Here is a 22,983-nt window from a genome sequence, read left to right as displayed (position 1 = left end):
TTTGGATCGAAGGAGCACTCATCCTAATGTCTGGTACACAGGAAGCACTATAGGAAATATTAGCTATCATTGTTGTGATCATCACTCACTTCACCATCACTAAGAGTAGTCAGCTTTTATTTTTCCAATATCCATCAGGAAGTATTTATGAGGATCCGTAATAGAGTTAAATGATCAAATCGTACTAATTTTATCCAACTCTTACACTGTAGGAGTACACATACTCTCTGTACAGTCCCCTGGCTAGCACGTGCCCCACCCAGAACTCTCCAAACACCCCGCTGCATCCCGGGATTTATAGTCTCCAGGCCGCGCTACTCCCATACGCCTTCCTATCATTGGTTTTCTTAGACCCCGCCCTTCGTCATGTTCCTCCAATCATCTCCGAGGATGGGCGTTGGGGTTGGGGGGGAGGGACCTGGCGCCTTCTTAAAGTCCCGTGCTTGGGCGGCGGTTCGAGTCCAGGGAAAGCTCAATCACTGCTGAGAGGAAGTCCGCCTCGCGACTGAGTGGAGCCCGGAGCGGATTCGAGCGAATTCTTGCGGCTGCGGCCTCTGGTTTTTCTCCGTGTGCTGCTGCCGACGTCACGCCTCCTTCGCCGCCGCCGGCGCTAGCAGGTAACCTGTCTGGTTTGTTTGGCTCCTGCGGGACTGGGCTCCCTCGTGACTGCCGGCTCCGGCTCTGCTGGGGGGACGGGCTTAGCCGGGGTTTCCCACCCTCCCCTCACGAGCGGCTTTCCTGGGGCGGCCCCGGGGCTTTAATTTGCTCCCCTTTGCGACACTTTCGTTCTTAGTTGGAAGTTTTCAGAAACTCATCTTCTGGAGAATCCCGGCCCGGACGATGTGAGGCTGTGGGGAGGGGAGGAACTTTTGGGCCTATTTTACAAACTAAGGCCGGGGAGAAGCCGCTACTCACCGAGTGGGGGTAGCGAGAAGAGCTTGGCTTTGGACGGGGGTGCTTTTGACCCCAGGGCCTTTTCTACGATGAACTAGCATTTTCTTGTCTTTCCGCGCCTTAAAAATTGTCTAAACGAATCCAAGCAAAACTAATTCTTGAGATCTCAGATCCAATTGTCCATTAGTGATGGACAGAATCAGCTACACCCAGAGAAGAAACACGGGGAAATGAGTATAAACTGTGAGCATTTTTTTTCTTCCCAGGTTATTTTTACCTTCTGAATCCAATTCTTCCTGTGCAACAACAACAAAAAAATTCGGTTCTGCACACATATATTGTATCTAGGATATACTATAACATTTAACATGTATTAGACTGCCTGCCATCTAGGGGAGGGGGTGGAGGGAGGGAAGGAAAATTCGGAACAGAAGAGAGTGCAGGGAATAATGTTGTAAAAAATTACTCCTGCATATGTACCGTCAAAAAAAAAAAAACACTTATAATTATAAAGTTTAATTAAAAAAAAAAACACGACCAATTCTTGCACCGGCCTTATCCGCCTTAAAGACAAAAACCAGTGTTTCCCATTCTCCATTTTCACTGCCACCATGGTGAACCTCCTTTAGCCCTCGCGTTAATCAGTTGTGGGAAAGTCTTTCAGAGTTTGTTTTTGCCAGTTATGAGAATGCAGGAGTTATTATCTTTCCTTCATCTTTTCCAAGTCTAAGGTAACTATCGGTCTAAACCAAGCTACGATAACCTTGCTTGACTTTGCTAATTTAAATGCCGTTTCCTCCTAACTTGGGGGGGGGGGTTATAAATTTAAAAGCTAAATTAAAAGAGGCTTTGAAGAAGCTGGTTAGTATGGAACATTCTTGTAGTTAAAGCCTTTGAGCTAAAGAATTCTTTTCACTTCTCTTTTTTGTATTTGCGTCTAGTTTCTTTTACTGTGCATCCAGCTTGAGGCTGTCTCTGCTCAGGAGCTGCTGACTTGCAGTGAAAGTGATCTGAATTTGATCTGGTGCGGACGCTAGAGATGAAAGCAAATGTTTACCACAGATAACCACTGTAGACCTAAAAATGGAGGGTTTTGGATATGGTTTCTCATTATGTAAAAAAAAAAAAAAAGCACAGAAGTAACTTGTTCTGTCTAGAGTAAATCATACTTAACCCCTCCCTAAAGGTTTCCTTTATTTGGGCTCGTATCCTACCCAATGAGAATACTTGGTTTAGACTCTACTCTTATGTCCCCTCAGGTCATCGCCACTCTTTTATTTTTCTAGTTTATTATCTTAAAGAGGCTTTGGGAGGAGTCTTTTGTCCTGCTCCAAAGCCAATCAAAGAAGCTTTTCCCAGCCACCAGAACCTAGAATTAGAGAATCACACAAAAAAATTTAATTTATTTTGTTAAAACATTTTCCAGTTACATTTTTTTTGAGAATCATAAATCAGCATTTATTATTTAAGTTCAAGAAAAATTTATGAAGGAGATAGGTGGGGGTGGGGGTGGGAAGACAGGGCATTTAGAACTAGAGTCAAAGATGAGCCCTAAGTGGGGTGGGAAGGGAAGAGATAAGAGTCCAGAGCTTCCCACCTGTATCTACTCTAGCCTGGGTAGATTTCTAAACTTGGGCCCGGGCACGTGATGAAGCACTCAATAAGGTAAAGTTTCCGTGATAGAGGAAATAAATTTTAGGTGATCCATTCCAAGTTGGGGCTGGGAGTCTCCTTGAACCTGAAGCACCACTTCCTTTTATGGAATTGAAGAATAGACAATTCAATTCCAGCCTACATATTTTAGTACTTGTGTTAAAGCCTTTGAATTCTTTATTCACCTCCCCCATGTTGTTTTATTTCTAGTTTCTTTGAATATTATCCCGTTTTAGGGCTGCTACTTGCTCTTCAGTTAAAGAGATACTGATTCAGATGAGGCTGAAGTGCCTATTTCTGTTAAGTCCTTTTAAGTTTCTTCTTATGCTTACTGCAGTCTTTGACTTCTGGATACTTTTAATCTAGTCAGTTTGTCGTATTTTCCAGAACCTATAGTCTTTACTGATGGCTGTCAGGTAGGAGACAATTTTGAAGAACATATCCTTGCCGCAGGCCTGCGGGCTTCCTTAGCTCTTTCCACCACTGCATCTTTTAGGCCTGAGAAGAGAGGAAGGAAAAAGGATGAAAGAAATGATGGGGAAGAAAGATTAGGGAGAGAGGAAAGGGAAAAAAGGTGAGAAGGGCTCTAATTATATTTTTAATCTAAGTCCTAGTGTCAGTGAGTTAGAATCTGCCTTATGCCCTTGAAGCTGTAGGTCCTGACTTAAAGGTATGATTCTAGTGTTGTAAATTGTAAATGGGACATTATTCCAGAAGTGCTACTGAAAGTTTCCTGTTAAATGCAAAATTATTTTCTGGTTTAGTTTGGTAAAGTTTGAGCAAAGTGAATTGACTCATGAACCACAGTCCAAGTTGAGTAGGTTATAATTATATCAAATGTAGAGTTTGAGATACTTCTCTATTCCATTGAGTATTCCATTGCATTGAGGTTGGAAAAGTACATTTGTTAATTTTTTAACTTTAGTGCTTTTTTTTCTCCCCCCCATTTTTGCAGCCTGAGTCCAAAGGACAGAATGATTTTGAAGGCAATTGTGTTGTTGGCTCTGGTCCTAGGAATTAATACTTTCCCTCTTGAGGATCCTGAGGATGGAGGCAAGCACTGGGTTGTTATTGTTGCAGGCTCATCTGGGTGGACAAATTACAGACACCAGGTAAGAAAAGATTTATCTTGTTTATTTCCATATTTGGAAAATGGAAGTAATCATGAAAATTGGAGTATTAAATGATTAAGTTATTTAAATTTTAAAAATCTAAAATTCTCAGGAATAAAACATTGGTTAGATAACCTATCTGAACTTCCAACCTTGCCAAAATAGAGAAATCATAGGAAGGAGGGCATGATTTGGCATAAGGAGTATAAGACTCAACTAGGAAATCTAGGCCTAGACTCTTCCCTGGCATTGACTAAAGCAAGCTTCTTTTTTTCTCCTTCATAAAATGAGGTTTAGACAAGGTGATCTCTTTAGGTCTTTACCAAATCTAATATTATGAGCTCAGAAATTTTTAACATGTGCTTCCTAGAAGCTATCTCCCCCACCCCACTATTGTGATAAAAGTACAGTTCAGCAAGCTAGACTTTAGACTGTAACATAGACTGTAACATATTTCATTCCATGAAATTTTGATAGGAACAAAGACAAGCAACAAGTATCTTAGTTAAATGTTAAGACTTCATAAAAATTAATGCTTGTATGGTAGAGAATTTTTTTTTAATACTCAACTCCACGTTTGATATTTGCTTAACTTTGCACAACCCCTTTTTAACATTTAAAATGTTTTATTCATGCTTTTAAAAAAAATCAAGACTTGATCTCCCTCTGTCAACACACAAAGAAAGAAATCAACACATTGGTCCCCCTCTCTCCTCCCAACATCTGACTAAACCTGTTTTCTTCAACACCTGTAAATCCAATTCTTCTTTTACCATCTGTCCTAAAATCATGTTTGGTTACCTCATTGATCAGAGTTCTGATGTTCATTAATATTTTTGCCTTTTACCTTAATTTGGTCATTGTGTTCTTGGTTTTGCTTACTTCTTTCAGCTAGGCTGTTTGACCGGTTTACCTTTGTTCCCTCCTAAGCAAAAAGGGAGGAATATTAAAGCCTATCTCCTTAGGTTTTTGTGATGATAAAATGAGGTATTTGTAAACTGCTTTGCAAATCTTAAAGTTCTATAGAAATGCTAGTTATTAGACTAGCATGCTAGATCCAATGCTGGATCTGTCCTGAAAGATCATTGAATTAAGGCTGTTAACTCAGCTTTTATAAAAACTTGGAGATACCTCACAAGTCCATATTCTCAGAATTGAGCATTTGATTTCCTGTCCTGAAAAAATCCACAGGTTGTTATGAAAGATTTCTTAGCTACCTAAGACTAAATTTTAAATTGTGTGAACTTATGTAATTAGCCTACTAGTTGCCCAACACTATGCATACATAGACCTTTGTCACTGTTCAGACGCCTGTAATATGAGCAATAAGAGTTCAATTACAAAAGTACACCTGGAAGGTGGTGCCTTTCACACCCTTGGATATAGAATTATTTTTATTGATGCTTTTTGTCTTTACATTTTCCAGTTTATCATTCTTCCCTTCCTAATCCAGTGAGGTATTCTTAATAATAAGAAAAGAGTGGGTGAAAGCATTTCTGCAACTACTTCAATTATTTGATCATATAGTATTTCTGTGTGACTGACTGTATGTAGGTATGTGTGTATAGATACAAGTACTCTGAATTTAAACCTTATACAACCACATTCCAAAGGTTTTAGCTTTGCAGGATAAGGTATTGGTTGTAAACATGTCTCTTGCCTTTTGTAATATTGTATTCCAAGATCTTTTTATATATGTCTTGGTGCTTTCTAGGTGCTTCTAGTATTTTTTTTTTTTTAATATCATAAGAGCTGGATTTTGTACTATAGTGTTGATATTTGGATTTTAAAACTAAATTTGGGCTTTCTCAAGATCCTCTGCTCTGATTACCATTGGACATAAATTCATGGAAGCTACATCTCCCATCTTTGTTTTAAGTTGGGATGCTACCATGTACTATTGCTAGCTTTGCTTGGAAAATTTCTTTTCCTGTTGCATTTAGATTCCTGGCTGCTTTTTTTTCATTGTTGTGAAGTAGAAGTCACTTCTAGGGTTTGTTGTTTTGTTCTGTTGATATTCAGGCTGGTTGGAACTTGAGAGTTTTGTGAAATAAATGGAAATTGGGACGTCTAGGCAGCCATCTTGCCAAGACGTTACAAAAACAACTTCAGAAAGCCACCTGAATTTTAAAAAAAAAAAAAATGTTTTAAATCATAAGACTCTTCTTGACAGTAGTCATTTCTTCATGAGACTTATACATGTCATATTAAAGAAATAGACTCCTCCATAATGTACTCAGGGAAATTTTAAAGAGCCTTAGTTTCTCATTTGATAGATCAGTTTTAGGGAGATCATTTAAGATTGTTATAAGTATGTGTGTCCATTTATAGGATCATTTATTTTATTTATTTAATTTTATTCATTTTTCCAAATTATCCCCTCCAAGCCTCTCTGTATTCCTCCTGCTGGTCATTTCTTACAGAGCAATAATATTCTATAACCTTCATATACCACAATTTACCCAACCATTCTCCAATTGATGGACATCCATTCAACTTCCAGTTTCTAGCTACAACAAAAAGAGTTGCCACAAACATTTTGGCACATACAGGTCCCTTTCCACTCTTTAGTATTTCTTTGGGATATAATCCCAATAACAGCAATGCTGGGTCAAAGGGTTATAGGATCATTTATAATGAAGTTGCTGTGGTCTCCTAAAATCAGGCTAATGAAATATCATTTGTAAAAAATAACTTATAAATCCCTTCCCATTTCTCCAATCTTGTTTAGTAGCTTCTAAAATGATTTTCAAGCATAGGTCTCCCCTGGTCTGTGTGCCATACTTTCATTTCAGCTTGTCTTCCTCGATTGATTTCCTGTTACATTACCTCATGTACTCTTGTGTTCCAACCACAGAAGGCCACCTAATTTTTATACCTCATAAATACATTCCCCTGCTTCCATGTGTTTTTCCAAAGAGGCCTTTCCTTTTATTGGTGTTCTCCTGAAATTACTTCATATGAATTTTGTATTTAGTTGAATGTGCCAGAAGTTAATAACTTTTTAAATTTGTAAATTTGCTGCAAAATTTTACTGTAAGAAGTACTATGAGACTACAATTTATTCTTTTCTAGGCTGATGCCTGCCACGCATACCAGATTGTTCACCGAAATGGGATTCCTGATGAACAAATAATTGTCATGATGTATGATGACATTGCAAATAATACAGAGTGAGTAGGATTTTCATAGAATTTGGTAGGAAAAAAAAAAAGATTTAAGGGATGTTTTCACACTAATTGTAGATCCGTTAGTTGAACAATTTAGCTGGAACCATTTAATACATAGAAGTCAAACATCTTGAATAGTGTTTGAATTGATGTTCTTAATGATTTCTCAGCCTTCAAAAAAAGATTAATTAAAAACTACATTTCAAATTTTTTTATCAAATATTAGGTGCTCGTGGATAATTTCAGTACTATGAAAAATTTATGAAATGTATTGTTCCTGATGACAAATGAAGGGACTACTTTGTACCATGCTGCAACTGTACCCAATATTTTGCTTGGACCTATTAACTGCCTATATAGCTATAAAGAAAGCTTTTGCAAATATATTAACATAACCATGACCATTATATGTGTATGTATTTATTATATATTATTACATATGTATATGTGTAATAATTCATTTTATTCAACCTGTTCATGATATGTTTGTCTATACTTATAAACAGACTTGATGTATTGGTGGAACCTTTCCTGAATGATAGTGCTTGTCAGAGCTTCTGTTATTAGAGACTTTGGGAAACTCAGTGTCACTTCCATCAAAATAGAAAGCCTATTGTTTTTGACAAAAATAGCATAAGAATCAAAATTTCAGATAACTCAGTCTCCAGTGGAGAGGTCTGTAAATAATATGACCTACTTGTGCATTTTAAAATGGCATGAATATATAATAGGAAAAGAAGGTGTGCTGGTTACATAGGAAAGAGAAGCATAGTATCTTGAGAGTCATAGTTTGATTAGTCTGCAGTCTCAAATGAAACTTAGCTAAATTTTCAGATTTTAGTGCTGTATCAAACTGCTATTTTATAATAAAGCTAAACAAAAAAAACCCCAACCCTTCATTTTTGAATAACAAAGGGCCCAAGAGATAATAGAGGGGTAAGTAAACATGAAGAGGGAATTGAGCTATATCTAAAATTTTATGTGGCTATGATAATTAAAGCCATTTGCTTCTGGTTAAAAAAAAAAAGACCAGTGGACTAGACTACAGACCAACAAGAAACAGTTTGGTAAGCTCTAGTTTGGCACTCCTGAAAAAAAATAATTAGGGAAAGGGGTAAATTCTGGATTTAAGAATTGCTGGGGAAACTGAAAAGAGATTGGTAGAAAAATAGATTTGATTTAACATTTTATACCATTTATCCAGTTCTGAATAGATACTTGGTATAATATAACATAGCCACATTCTCTAAAATTAGAGGAAAATAGTGGAAATATTGCATAACGGTGTCTGAGAATTCTTAATAGAAGAGTTCACACATGATAAAAGTAAATAATTTTAATTACTTGAAATTGAAAAGCTAGGGTAAGAATTAATAATGGAAGACCAAAGTTGCTATTATTAACCATTTGTGTTTGTGACAATGCATGATTATTTCAGTTTCAGTTTTCTCTTCTATAAATTGAGGGTTTGGGCTAGATGAACTCTAAAGTCTTTTCTAACTGAACATATTTTGAGTAAAAGTATATTTTTTAAATTTAAACTTGCCAGTATGCATCAATCTTCAAAATTTAAATATAATAGGAACTTCACTTAAGTAACAAAGCCAGGGCTTACCAAATTGTGCTGGTATATCAAATGGTCCGTATATAAAGAAAAGGAATTTTATTTATCCTTGTCAAGGAAAGGGTATTCACCCAAAGGTATGGTGTTAACTTATTTGTGTGAGACTTCACTTGATTATGTTGCTTAGAATAGTCAAGCCTTGGGAGACAACTGGGACTTCTTGGGAGTTTTTTGTATTTTAGGTGTCCAGAAAGCCATGTCAGGAGTCTTAGTTCCCTGAACCCATCAAATTTCATGGATAATTTCACTAACTTTTGGAAAAAAGCTAGCCTAATTCACATGGCTAGAAATCATGTTAAATATATCTCTTGACCATATGTTATAACAATATTTGCTATTGCAAAATTAAGTACTTCATGTTACTGTATTGTATCCTGCTTGTCAAAATTAGGTCTTTTGCTTAAAGGTTGTCTTATCTAAAATGCAGACCCCCCATGGTATTGTCATAAAGAGCTACTAACACAATTCTTTTAAATTAGGTTTGTCATATTTAGAAATCTTTGTGCATTGTTTTATTTATATTATGGATTCTATTCTTAAACCTATTCTCTCACTTAATTTTTTTTTCAGAAATCCTACAAAAGGTATTATCATCAACAGACCCAATGGTACTGATGTATATGAAGGGGTCCCAAAAGACTATACACAAGAGGTAAGTTTATTCTTCAATCACTGGTTCCAGCTAAATGTCTTATTTCTTGTATGTTAATAGTTTTCTTTTTTTCATGTATATCAAAACATCAAACTAATTTATTGCCAGTATTTACTGTCTTATAGTACAGGCTTTGGGAGCTTAAAATTCTTAGTTCACATTTTAAATGCCTGTGCTTGATGGTTATGCAACTACTATACTTTTTTTAGGAATGAAATTTTGTTCATATAACTTTGCAACCTTATTCAACCAAACATTACAGTGTAATTTCTGAATTTGAATGTTTGGCATTTAAATCTATCTGTTTGTCTAGCACTGGTTCTTTTTCCTTTCTCACACCTAACAATCAGCAACCATTCTCCATATTGGCCATGTGGCCAATTTGTGGAACCAATGTTGTTTCAAGCAATACATGTCTTTAAGTCTAAGTCAGTCAATCCACTTTGGTGATTCAGAGTCAGCTTAGAATGAATTAAGACACTTGTAGTCCAAAGTAGCTAAACAAAAATCCAATAATAAGGAAATCACATTACAGTGATGATTCTTATGGCATGAGGAGTAATTTCCCTGTTGACTGGCCTCTTTTGACATGTGAAAAAAAAATTAGACTAAATTCTGGATGTTCAGAAACAATCACAATTTAATACATATAATGAGGTTTTAGCCACAAGTCAGATAGTTCTAGTCTTATCCTTCCAATTTCAGGTATAGCTTCCTTGCCTTTTAGGGGAAAAAACCCAGTCCAATGCAGGAACATTGGCAGATACTGTTCCTATGTGCCATGATTAAATAACAAACTTGTCTCATGTTCCTGATAATGTCTTACACATTGGATCTAAAAGTAGAGCTTTCTAGTATATTAGGACTTTGGAGTAATGGAGAGTGAATGGGCACTTAGAATTAACCAATAGGGATCCCCAGACCAAATTTTAAGATCATATCTCATGCACTTCTATCTGTATACAAACTTGTATGTAAAATTTTGTGTGTGTGTGTGTGTGTGTGTGTACTAATATATTTAAAAACACTGAAGAATGGACATTTTAAAAGCATGAGATAAACCATACCCTTAGAATTCATAGAATATGACAGGAGTTTTTGTTTTTTTCTTAATATCTTTATTTTTCAAAGTACATGCAAAGATAGTTTTTCAACATTTACCCTTGAAAAACCTTGTATTCCAACAAGTTTTCAACAAAGTCCCTTTCCCCCATTGCCTTAGGCAGCAAGTAATCCGATATAAATTAAACATGTGCAATTCTTCTATAAACATATTTCCACATATATCTTGCTGCACAAGAAAAATCGGATTAAAAGGGGGAAAAATGAAGGGGGTGAAAAGCAAGCAAATAAAAAAATGGAAAATATCTTGCTTCAATCCACAGTTCCCACACTCCCTTTTCTGAATGCAGATGGCTCTATCACAAAACCATTGGAATAGGCCTGAATCATCTCATTCATTGTTGGAAAGTCACATCCATCAGAATTGATCATTGTGTAATCTTGCTGTTACTGTGTAAAATGGTCTCCTTGTTCTTCCCATTTCACTTAGCATCAGTTCATGTAAGTCTCTCCAGGCCTCTCTGAAATTATCTTGCTGGTTATTTCTTATAGAATAATAATAATCCATAACATTTATATACCACAATTTATTCAGCCCTTCTCCAATTGATGGGCATCTATTCAGTTTCCAGTTTCTTGCCACTACAAAGAGGGCTGCCACAAACAATTTTGCACATGTGGGTCCCTTTTCCTCCTTTTTTGGATCTCTTTTGGGATCCAGGCCCAGTAGAAACACTGCTGGTTCAAAGGTTATGCACAATTTGATAGCCCATTGACCATAGTTCCAAATTGCTCTCCAGAATGTTTGGATCAGTTCAAAACTCCAACAATGTATGTGCCCATTTTCCCACATCCCCTCTAACATTGATAATTATTTTCTCCTGTCATCTTAGGCAATCTGAGAAGTGTATAAAGTTGTTAACAATTTGCATTTCTCTAACAGTGGATTAGAGCTTTTTTTTTTTTTTTTTTTCCATGTAACTAGAAATGGCTTTAATTTTTCTGAAAATTGTGACAGTTTGAGTGAGGGGATTAAATGGCAGCCTTTTGGAGAAGGAAGAGACTTGAGGAAAGGGGTGCAACAAGGAGAATATTAATAATTCAAATGAGGGTGTGAGCAAGTGGACAGATGGGTGAGGTTTGTGGAGGCAGAACCATTTGTCTCCACAATTCTTTGAAACGTAGGATGAGAAAAAACCATGGAGGATGATGCCGGGCTTCTGACATGAGGAGGGTAGTGCCCTCGGTAATAGTAGGGAAATTCAGAGAGGGTCAAATTTGGAGGAAGAGAGAATCAAGTCTCTTTGATATACTTTGAAATGCTTTGGGGAGGTCATAGTCAGGATATTTAGGGTAATGCATGATGGTGGTCTGGAGAGAGGATACTATAAGTCAGGGAATTGTCTGTTAGATGAAATAATTGAACCTGGGGAAACAAATTCTTCAGTGAGAAAAAAGAAGGCTCCAAGTGCATCATTTTACAAGAACAGGACTTGAAAGCAAAGATAAGGAAGCTGGCTAGTGGGAGAATGTGGCTGCATTGGATACTGTTCTCACCACCCCCCATTTCTGGGAGGATCAGATGTGGCCTTTCCATGGGAGTCAGTTCACCTCTTGTGGGGCCACGGCAGTGAAAACATTTACCTTTGGCTCAGAATGATATTTGCATCTTTTTTTACCCAGAATGTCACTCCAGAAAACTTCCTTGCAGTGTTGAAAGGGGATGTTGAAGTGGTGAAGGATAAAGGATCAGGGAAGGTTTTGAAAAGGTAATGATTGTTTTATGGAAATCAATGAGCATTTATTAATAAAAACTAAGTTCTTGTCTTAGGAGAGCTATTTTGTGACCCTGGAAAAGTCACTTAAGCTATATCTGCCTCATCTGTAAAATGGAAACACACATTGGGGAAGGAAATGACAGGACTATACCAGTATCTTTGCCAAACCCCATGGAAACGTGAGGTCTTGTAGAGTTGGGGCACAACTGAACAAAATGTATATAGAGACAGATTATAAAACATGTAGGCTCTTTATTTGATATAGTAAGTTTATCTCATCACATCTGAATACTCTCACATGTGTAGATTGAATCCAAAAGATCTGGTCTTGATCATCGTTTCTTCATGTCTTCCTCTAGATCCTATATAGGAGGTTCACTTGTTTGACAGAACAAGCTCCTGGTGCCATGATTTTGATAGTGCCATTAGTTAAGTCAGCATAGATTTAATATTCTCCTTTTCTGGGTGTCTTAAATCCTTTACCCTCAGCATGTGTATTCAGGTCATTTGGGTCACAATGTTGTTCCTATGGCTTGTAACTTCACCCACTGCCCTGGAATCTTGTTAATCAATGTAAAAGATTCTTTCTGCCCTAATTTGGTGGCTTTGGCTAACCGGCTGTAGACCTCTTTTGTTGGCAAATGTCAGCTTTGCTAAAAGGTGCATAACTTTACTGTCTTTCAGTCTAGCCTTATTCCAGTTTAGCACCAAGGTACTTACTAAATGTTTCTGGAATGAGTCTTCTGCTGTATGTATGATATGATCTTTTCTATTATATATTTCATATCCAGACTCATATTCCAGAATTTTGAATTAGAAGAAAAACTACCCTATCATTCAGAATTTATATGAAGGAAGAAACTGAGCTGGCTATGACTTTATTGATGCTTTATTTTAACTGTTTTCTTTGTGAAGTTAACTTTAAAATGGAAGGGAAAAATATTTCAGAATGTCATAATTTAGTACTTAGCCAACTTTTATAAGAAGAGTTGATTTCTTTTGACAGTGGTCCCAAGGATCATGTGTTTGTTTACTTCACCGATCATGGAGGTCCTGGAATTTTGTCTTTTCCTGATGATGATGTAAGTTTTTCAGAGTCTTTTTAACATTTACATTAAACAAACAAAAAAAAGAAACAATCAGGCTGGCATTCAAATTAAATGTATAAATTTAATTCTTTGCAGTTATGATAAGGTATCAAGTGAGCTTTTAAGATAAGAGAAATAAGTTTTAAGCTGTAAAAATCAGAATTATCCCTCTTTCCTCATTCATCTTAGGGAACATCTAATTCCAGTAAAAAGAACCCATAGAATGATATCCAAGAAAGGAGTGTAATTGGGAGCAAATTTATAAAAGTTCTTTTCTCCACACTGTTTAAAAAAATAATGCAGTAGGAACTGTGATTTATTGGTTTAAGAAACTGCTGGTGAGCAAATTTCCCTTATCTAAACCAAAATCAAATTGAGAGTCTGTTTCAGTTACTTGGGGCATCAGTGAATAAAGGCCTTGTTCAAGGACACTCACATGTTAGACCCACTTCTTCTAAAGAGAGTCAAACATAGCCTTTCTGTAGACAACATTTTGTTCCCTTTTTTTCTCTACCTTGAACAAATAAGGTTGCCTACAACCTCATCTTAAAATCAAGGTATCAGTGTTACTCATTCTGTGGTTTTGTGATGTTTAAAAATATTTCTTTGCTGAGATAATTTAGAGACTTACTACAAGCAAATTGTGTTTTATTGATGTTACATAAACAGTAGTTTGTTATTCTACCTTTTGAACTGAATTATGTAATATTTGTCTTTCAGCTTCATGTAGAAGATTTGAAAGAGACTATCCATTATATGCACCAGAATAAAAAATACAAAAAGGTAAATTCATTGTTGGCAGAAAATTTTTGTGGGGTGGGTTGTGAGGGTAAGGGAGTGAGTATAGGAGTACTGGAAGTGATAGAAAAATATATAGCTAAATCCTGTTGAACACATGTTGAACATTTATGCATTTCCAAGGCAGATTTAGATTGCTACTGGTCAAGCCAAATTAAACTCCTAGTATGTATAAAGGGAGATACATTGTGTAACAAAAAAAAAGTATAACAAAATTCCTGTCCCATAGTAGTTTTTTAAATCTAGTATTCATATATTCATGACTTCTGTTGTAAAATAGAAAATTGAAAGGAATTATGAGAGTTCAGAGTCAAGGATGTAGAAATTTCTAGAGATATGAAGAAAGCTTCCTGGAAGAGATTAGAAACAATTGAATTGGATTGTGAAGGATGCTTAGAATTTCATGTAGAGATGGCTGGGGAAAAAAGCATAAAAGAGAAAAAAAAAGGTGGGGGGGAGAATGGGGAATAAGAATACCTACATTGGAAGTCATTCACTTATAAAATCCCTTGAATGCCAGGCTGGGAAGTGGGCTGCTGAAGGTTTTTGAGCAGTAGCATGCTATGATTAAAGCTTTGCATGTAAAAAGTCTGAATCTTTGAACTACTGGTTTTGCTGAAAATGCTTCTTTTTTTTTCCCCAATGGTTTCCTGGTAGAGGAGGGATTGAAATGGATAAATGAAAAAGCATTTATTCAGCATTTTTTACTATACCAAATATTGTGATAAACCAGGGGGGGAAAGGGAGAGATAGGGTGCAAATACATAGGCAAAGACAGCCCATGACCTCAGAGCTAAACATTGTAATGATTGAACAAGACTTACTGAATAGTGGTAATTGGGGGAGGGGTAGTTTGGTCCAGAAAAGTTGGTGTTTTTGTGGTCATAAGGAGTGTATTGACACACCTCATTTAGATACAGTGACCACATCAGTGCAATTTGTGGTTCCAGAACGGCCAGAGAAAGGGGGGAATGATCCCTCTTGGAGAGTAGACCTTGTCTCTGGTGTGAGCAAGGGAGTATGAAGGATATGAAATGAATGTGTTCTAAATAAAAAATTTTTAAAAATATATACTAACTTAGTTTGGATCTTTTAAAAATATTTTATTTATCAGTTCTTTGGAAGTGGTTAGCATCTTTAAGTCCTTTAAAGTTGATAGGATTATAGTAATTTAATTGTTCAGTTTCTCCTTGAATAGTATTTCACCTACAATATATTAATCTCCTGGTTCTGCTTATTTCATTTTCTATCAGTTCATGCAACTCTGTGCTTTTCTAAAATCAATCAGATCATCATTTCTTACAGCATAATAGTATTTCATATAATGACATACCATACCTTGGTTAGCTATTCCCCAATTGAAGGGCATCCCCTCTTTTTTTAATAAGTTTTTTAATATAAGTTTTAATATGCATTTCTCTAATCATTAATTATTTTATATCAAAATATTAAGAGATCTTTTGGTAACCTAGGAATAATTTACAATTACTTTCAATATTTCAATTTCAATAAAGTGACCATTTTTAAAAATGTTCATGCTGTGATAAATCAACACTTGATTTCCTTCCTTGGTCATTTTTTGAGAATTAAGGCACAGTTGTAGTTTTCTACTAATAGTTTCATTTTTCAAGATAAACCCTAAAATTTCTAAGTTTTCCTTTTAATGAAAGTACATACATATCTTCAGCAACCTGACAAAGACACTAGTTAGCATTTGAGATTTTTCTTAAGTAAGAATTCATTATTGTTTTGCAGATGGTATTTTATATTGAAGCATGTGAATCTGGCTCAATGATGGAACACCTGCCTGATGATATTGATGGTACTTATGAAAATTTTAACTAATTTTAGATTTGTTTAATTAGCTTTCATAGTTTTCTTTATATACATTATCATGTCACTTATTTTTCTTTTCCAACAGAGGGATGGGAGGGAAAGGAAATAGATTTTTTTCTATTAAAAAAAAAAATTGTCACTCTGCACAAGCCCTTTAAGGTGTGGGTATAAACTTTTCCCTAGCTAATTAATATAAGGAAATGCAGACTTGAAAGATAAAGATTTGGTCATGATCATATAGTACATATGGAAACTCCCTACACTTTTGGGCTCTTGATTCTTGTATTGAAGTGAATTATGTCTACATGTACCATAAAACCAAATTTTTTCTCATGTAAGAGTATTCTGTTCAAAAAGCATGGCTGTTCCATGGTTGAATATAGAGTAGTTCAATGATTTATCAAAAAATTTTACTGTATAAATAGTAGTAGTTAAAATTATATTCAAGAAATTTCTTGAAGTTGTAATTTGGATATTTTGTTGAGTGTTTCCAGTGGCAAATGAACCATGCATAAAAAATTTAATTTTTTCTAGTTTATGCAACTACTGCTGCCAATCCTTCCGAGTCTTCTTATGCCTGTTACTATGATGACCTGAGAGAGACTTTCCTAGGTGATTGGTATAGTGTCAACTGGATGGAAGACTCAGATGTGGTAAGTTCTTGACCTGAATCAAGTGGTTCATCCAAATACTTAAAATTATATTTAGATATTAAGAAATGTATTTTGTCTTCTTTTGTAGGAAGATTTGACAAAAGAGACTCTGCATTACCAATTTCAGTTAGTGAAAAAGCACACCAATACCAGCCATGTCATGCAGTATGGGAACAAGGTAGTACTAGCATCATTAAATTTTTATTTATTTTTTTTTTGACAACCCATCTCTGGATCCCTTTTCCCTTCTATCATTTCCCTCTCCAAAGAAAAAATTGGAACTAAGGAGCAAGAAGAGAAAGAAAAGAAAAGCCCTCTCACTTCTATCAGGAAGTACCTAACGTGCTTGATTATTAACTCTGACTCATTGTATTAAAATTCTTCAGGCTTTTCTCTTCATTGGTTTGCAGATTGTCAGCTTTGCTGACTATATTTTTGCTTTGATTCTGTACAAGACCTGAGCTTTCTCTGAAACTTGCCATTTTTTTATGAAGCCACTTACAGTCATATACCATAATTTGTTTATCCTGTCCCTTGTGGACCAAGATATTTTCTAGTTCTTTGTTACCTATAACCCAATAGTTTCCAGTTCTTCCAGTATAAAAAATAAAAGAGGCTCTTTAAATATTTGCACACAGGGGTTCTTTTTTAAAATCTTAAGAATTTAAGAACCTGCGGTAGTAGAGTGGTTCCAGGTTGCTTTCCAGAACACAATGAACTTTTTGTTCCACCTTTTGTTAGTACTGCTCCTAGTGCCACTTATATCCCCCTTCTCCTATGGAATAGTTGCCCATTCCTTAAGGTGTTGTTTGCTAATCTCCCGAGCAATAATTACTTTCCTGTCCACATACACCACATTCTCTCTCTCCCCTCCCAGCCCTTGTCCTCATTTTGTTTTCTCTTTGGTACTTACATATAATTGTGAATTAAGGTTATGTCTGTGTCATAATTCCCAACTAGACTGTAAGCTCTAGAAATGTATGAAGTGATAAATATAGTCCCTTTACCCACTGTACCCCTATGAGTCATCTGCTCATGTCATACTGGAGAAACTGACTCAAGTGGCACATGTCTAAGCCACATTGTTTTAGTGGTCTGTAATAATTCCAGTACCCAGGCTCTTATTTGGAAGATTTGAACTTTTTGGATGCTGTGTGCCTAAGGAAGCTTCTTTGCAACTTAGTTCTTCATTTCTGAAATGGAGATAATTATTTTTGTATTACCAACTTCCTGAAGTTGTTATATGGAAAGTTGTTTGTAAAAAGTTAAGTGCAATAGATATGTATGCACTCATACATACATAACCTGTTATTTCACCATGAAGTTTAATGAAAATTAGTATAGACCTAGCATAGCTCTGAAAGAATGAGCAAAAAAATTTTGAGGAACGGATGGAAGGTATGAATGTGAATAGTCAGTCAGGGCCTCAACATAAGGGCATGAATGCCCAAAGGGCAGTTAGGAGAAATGGCATCAGAGGCAAACTTTACCAGTCTATCTCTTGGGAAGAATTTCAGAGTTCATGCAGGATCAATAGCTTCCCTTTCATTGCCTCATGTGAAGAGTAACTGCATTCCTCCCCTTAATTATTTGAAACATTCCAGGAGGAACAGTAGTAGTTTGCCATTTTTAGAGCTTAAAATTGCTCACGCATTTTAACTTAAATGCAAAACTTATGTTTCTGTCTCCATTGGAAGGATGGTTGTGACCTTGGTTTCCCAAATGTAAGGTGAATTGGAAAGCCACTTCTAAAGAGACTGGGTTCAGGCTAGAAATGAGTTATGGCTGTTATCCCAAGGAAAAGTAATTCCATTTCTTATTGTGCAGACGATCTCCCACATGAGAGTGATGCAGTTTCAGGGAATGAAACACCAATCTAGTTCTCCCATCTCTCTGCCACCTGTGAAACACTATGACCTCACTCCAAGTCCTGATGTGCCTATTGCAATCCTGAAAAGGAAATTAATGGCCACTAATGATGAAATTGAATCTAAGGAAATTGTTGATAAGTTGAACACACATCTACAGGTAAGCACATGTAAGCTTTTCAAGTGCCTTTTCTAAGATGTCTCTGGGCAGAACACCTGTAAATACATACAACTTCAATCTCATTTTGAGAAGTGTCATATTTGGTACTTTTTAATTGAATGGCTTGGTGAAAAGTGGCTGGTTACAATTTTGCTAAGTAGATTGAATTTAAACACTTGGTAGGAGTGGGTAGGGATACAGAAAAGAAGATAGAAATATTCCACAGTCCTTCAGTGTGTCTAGTACAGCAAAGGCACTTTAGTGTGTAGCATCTTTGCTGCTGATTTTTTGCATAGCACTTATTGATCTGCTTTTCTCTCATTTATTAGTTAATAAGTGTTTAACCATAGTTTCATTTTAAATTTCTTTGGAAGAAATCTGGTCTTCTCAAGAATTGCCAATAAGCATCCAAGCCCTCCCTTACCCACCAAACTAAAAGTGAGTAGTTGCTTAGGAGCACTTGATTAGTTTTCACTAGCCCACCAATTCCAACTAGAATTAACAAAATATCTTTTCAAATTTGACTTTGTTGCTAAAAGAGCTCCAAGAGAGACTTGTGTGAATGTTGGATGTTGGAATCTGCTGTGCTTTTAAAAAGTCCAACATGTTATACTAACCCACACACCATCAACTTCATGATAAATAATTCATTTAAAGTGGGGAAAAACCTGAAATGCCTTCCCAATTTTTAAGAATATAATTGTGAGTTTAGGATAAGGTTTTATCATTAAGTATGTTTTGTATGAGTGCTTTCCCCTCTCCCCCAATCAGTGACTTGATTTTTACCCTTTTGAAGTGTGAATAACTCCTCATCTTCAGTTTTCATAGGTACATTGGTATTTACCTTTGTTGGCAATTAAAGAAATGCCATCTTGCTGGGAGCTTATTTTATATAAATACAGTTCCTATGGTTTGTTCAGGTTCTTGTTCATTACTGAAACGGAAATCCAGACAATTTAGAGATGCGGCACAGGAAATAGAATATCAGAAAGGAGAATTAAGCAATGTCAGTTCATGCTCTAACTTTAGTAAGGCCTTTTCCTTGTTTATGACTTTATTTTCATAAGATGATTAGAGTCTCAAAAGTTGCCAGTTCAAAACATTGTCTGATTCTCTTTCCCCTGAACAACTTCTTTTTGGACAGAGAAGGCATCTATCAAATGAAGTTAGTTATAAGGGGCAGTGGATAGAGCACCAGCCCTGAAGTCAGGACTTAAATTCAAATATGACATCAGATACGTAACACTTCCTAGCTGTGTGATCCTGGGCAAGTCACAACCCCAATTGCCTCAGCAAAACAAAACAAAAAATAAGTTAGTTCTGTATATCCTATTAGTGCATTACTTTAGAGTGGACTAATTTACTATAAACTCCAGGAATTCCTGGAGGATAAAGCAAAACCAGTTTGTGCTTAGCTTATTTAAAATTCGCACATTTTTATTACGCTGACAGATAAAACAGTCTTTCACAGGTTTCTATAAGTATGTCAGAATCCTTGAACATTTCTTTAATTCTGTTCTTGAAAGCATCTATTTAATACCTGTTTCTCTTGATATATATATATTAGGTTCTGTTTTTAAAAAATGGCACTTATATTATATTCTAAGGGTCTCTTAGTAAGGCTGTATCCTACAAATAACAATTTCTTCACAGGCTAGAACCATTATTCAGAAGACTGTGCAACAAATTGCATCAGTAGTGACTGCATCCAGTGTTCACACTGAGAAAATGCTCTCTGAGAGATGGACACTCAGAGCCCATGATTGCTACAAGGCAGCTGTGACTCATTTCAGGACCCACTGTTTTAACTGGCATTCCCCCTTGGTAAGTCCCATTTAAGATGTTAAGTTCAAATCAAGTCAATTCAATAAGTACCTCTGGAAGAATCATCCTATTGAAAATGTGGAAAATTTTTATTTTTTAACTTGAAGAAAAGAACATGTCAGGAAGGGAAAAGAAAGCTTTGTAAAGAGCTTTATATTGATTGGACTGTGAAATAGTGATGTTCTTTTCCAGCTACTACCCTCATTCAATTTTGTGTCTGACAATCATTTGCAATAGAAGGTAGATGTACCATAATATTTGAGATAAAAATGGCTATTCAATGAAATGTTGATTCATTACATAGTTAAGAACTAGTCTGTATAAAAAATAATTCTGAATCTTGCTTTTTAAAAAAAAAACTCTGGTGTTTTTTTTCAGTATGAGTATGCTCTTCAACAATTATATGTGTTTGTCAATCTTTGTGAAGGAGCTCCTCATCCACTTGACAGGTAAGTATACCATATTTGGAGGAATAATGTTCTTTTAAAAGCAAAAGAGATAATATTCAGTGGCTCTCTCATTAGGGAGAAATCTTTGGGTAATCAGTTCAGAGTTAATAAAGTTAGCTAGAATAATTTATTACATCATCCAATGCATCCCTGTGTTGCTTTGTGGCATGGAAGTGATCTCGAGTTCATGAAGGTTGTGCCAGCAGAGCTTAAGCTCTGCCATTTTTTGCTATGTGTATTTCAGGTTGCTAGGGTTGTAATTATAGATCAACAAGGGTGACTGCTTGCCCTTGTTCTCTAACAATCAACCTGGTGCAGAAAGGTTCCTTAGTAGAATGAGTTTACTTATTTTTGGAACATCAACTATTTTAAGTTTTTCCAGATTTTTCTGAAAACATCCTGCTTTTTATTTTTTAGCAGTATTCCATTACAGTTATCCTCAGTTTTCAATTCTACTGCCACAAAAAAATTGGTTAGATAATTTTGTACATATAGGCTTTTTTCCTTTGAGTTTGGATCTGGTGATATTGAGACAAGGGATATGCATAGTTTTAGTTCCATATTCTCCAGAGTGGTTGGAGTGTGCCATAGCAACTCTTGAAGATTATTGGTTAAATTGTGGAGAGGTGACCATATATATTAGTGGATAAAACACTTGCAAAACAATTATTTTTTATAGCTAAGAAAAATGAAGTTACAAAGAGGTTTTATTGACCCATTTGGGCACATAGTAAGGCAGTGACAAGAGACAAAATTAGGACTTGTGTCTCTTAGTCAGCAGTTCTTTTTTGAATCCACTTTCCATCTCAAGAGTGTGGGTTGGGAAGGAAAAAAGTTGATATGCTGTATTTAATTTATATTTTTATCTCTTATAGCATAAAGCAGGCCATGGATAAAGTGTGCTTGGGCTACTACTAAAGTCTGCCTTCCCAGTGATTTCCAAGAACAAATGTGAAATTTATATTGATGGAAGGCTGTGACTACAGCTTTATATCAGGAAAGAGGCTGACATGTTTGTACTCTTATGAATGCTGCTAAACTATTCAGAAGGTTTGCCTGTGGACTTTTCTCCAGGAAGCTTCCCAAAGAAAGGCTGCTTACCTTCTCCCTCTTTTCCCTAACTCTCTCAATTTTATTTTATGAGTTCTTGCTGAAAATGGTGCCAGTTTGGATGGCCAGAGTGTTGTATCGGTTGAAATATTTCTGATCTTTACATGTAAAATTTTCCCATTTTGAAACCAATAGCTTAATAAGGAAAGTTCACTTTGTTCCTTTAATAGTAACTTCAGTATACTTGACATGTATAATGACTTGCTGAAGTTCAACAAACTGTAATAAGACTTGTACTTAGGGAAATTGTAAACATGGACTAGCAAGTTATTTTTTAGAAAATTTATTTCGTGATCATGTTTCTCCAAGATTAATGTGTATATGCATTGAGCATATATTACTTCAGTGTATAAAAATAAAGATTTATAATTTGTTCTTTTTTTATACTTTATCCTTGTGAGCAAGCACTCCTTCATCCTCTAACTCTACTTTCCCTCTCATCCTATCACTGCTTTCTGTGTACTTTATATTCCAGTCATGTTAGACTAAGCCTAGCATTTGTCTTTGTTCTGGACTTACATAGATCCCTCCCTTTGTGGGCCAGAGTCCCTTTCTTCAAACTCCAAGTGGGTGGTGAGGTGTATCCCTTGTCTAGCAGGGAATCTTTCTTTCCTAAAAGGCTTTAGCCAATGGTCCTCAAACTTTTTAAATAGGCCAGTTCACTGTCCCTCAGACTGTTGGAGGGCCGGATTATAGTAAAAACAAAAGCTCACATTCTGTCTCCGCCCTTCAGCCCATTTGCTATAACCTGACTGGCCACATAAATGTCCTCAGCTGCCCGAGGACTGTACTTTGAGAACCCCTGCCTTTAGCATTTTGTTAAATCTTTTGCAAAATGCTCTTTTGCATTTCTCTCACTTTCACTTCTCTTATTGCCTCTTCCAGGGAGTTGAAACTTCTTGATTTCAGGAACTTTGATTTTATTTTTTTTCTTTTCAGTACCTAATCCTTTCCGTAGCCCAAATAGATAAAAAGTGCCAGGCCTGGAATCAGGGAGACTTATCTTCCCTGAGTTCAAATGTGACCTCAGACACTAGCTGTGTGATCCTGGACAAATCACCTTATCCTGTTTACTTCAATTTCATTATCTGTAAAATGAGCTGAAGAAGCAAATGACAGACCCCTTCAGCATATTTGCTAAGAAAACCATAAATGGGGTCACAAAAGGCTGGACCCAACCAAACAACTGTTTTTGTTGCTCTGGCTTACTTGAGCCTCCTTAGTCTTTGGTCTGAAATTACTGTCTGAAGGT

The 22,983-nt window shown here is 36.0% G+C and overlaps 1 protein-coding gene across 3 annotated transcripts; it reads left to right on the top strand.

Annotated features, from left to right (window-relative positions):
* Window positions 1–400: 400 nt before the first annotated feature.
* On the top strand, window positions 401–22,122 carry LGMN (legumain). 3 transcript variants are annotated; one of them, XM_074289652.1, is made up of 14 exons: window positions 401–617; window positions 3,503–3,659; window positions 6,735–6,832; window positions 9,024–9,105; window positions 11,851–11,936; window positions 12,952–13,027; window positions 13,754–13,816; window positions 15,587–15,653; window positions 16,202–16,320; window positions 16,409–16,498; window positions 18,148–18,348; window positions 20,002–20,172; window positions 20,551–20,621; window positions 21,497–22,122. In XM_074289652.1, exons 2-14 carry the CDS (start codon window positions 3,522–3,524, stop codon window positions 21,537–21,539), a joined length of 1,305 nt encoding a protein of 434 aa, XP_074145753.1. In that variant the 5' UTR covers window positions 401–617; window positions 3,503–3,521; the 3' UTR covers window positions 21,540–22,122. The 3 variants fall into 3 exon arrangements, 2 of the variants coding, with proteins under 2 accessions (XP_074145753.1, XP_074145754.1); XR_012486434.1 differs by having other exon boundaries at window positions 435–617; window positions 20,002–20,195; window positions 20,477–20,621; XM_074289653.1 differs by lacking the exon at window positions 20,551–20,621 and having other exon boundaries at window positions 435–617; window positions 20,002–20,195; window positions 21,400–22,122.
* Window positions 22,123–22,983: the final 861 nt, after the last annotated feature.

This window comes from Sminthopsis crassicaudata, chromosome 2, assembly GCF_048593235.1.
Source record: "Sminthopsis crassicaudata isolate SCR6 chromosome 2, ASM4859323v1, whole genome shotgun sequence".
In the NCBI taxonomy this organism is placed as follows: domain Eukaryota; kingdom Metazoa; phylum Chordata; class Mammalia; order Dasyuromorphia; family Dasyuridae; genus Sminthopsis; species Sminthopsis crassicaudata.
Note: the sequence above shows the minus strand (reverse complement) of the source record. Positions and strands in the feature narration are given on the sequence as shown.

Excerpts from the sequence above, each read along its gene's own strand:
- LGMN (XM_074289652.1), top strand. The coding sequence starts at position 3,522 with ATGATTTTGAAGGCAATTGTGTTGTTGGCTCTGGTCCTAGGAATTAAT. Across the intron at positions 13,028-13,753 it reads TGTCTTTTCCTGATGATGAT|CTTCATGTAGAAGATTTGAA; the intron begins GTAAGTTTTTCA and ends TTTGTCTTTCAG. Across the intron at positions 16,499-18,147 it reads TCATGCAGTATGGGAACAAG|ACGATCTCCCACATGAGAGT; the intron begins GTAGTACTAGCA and ends CTTATTGTGCAG.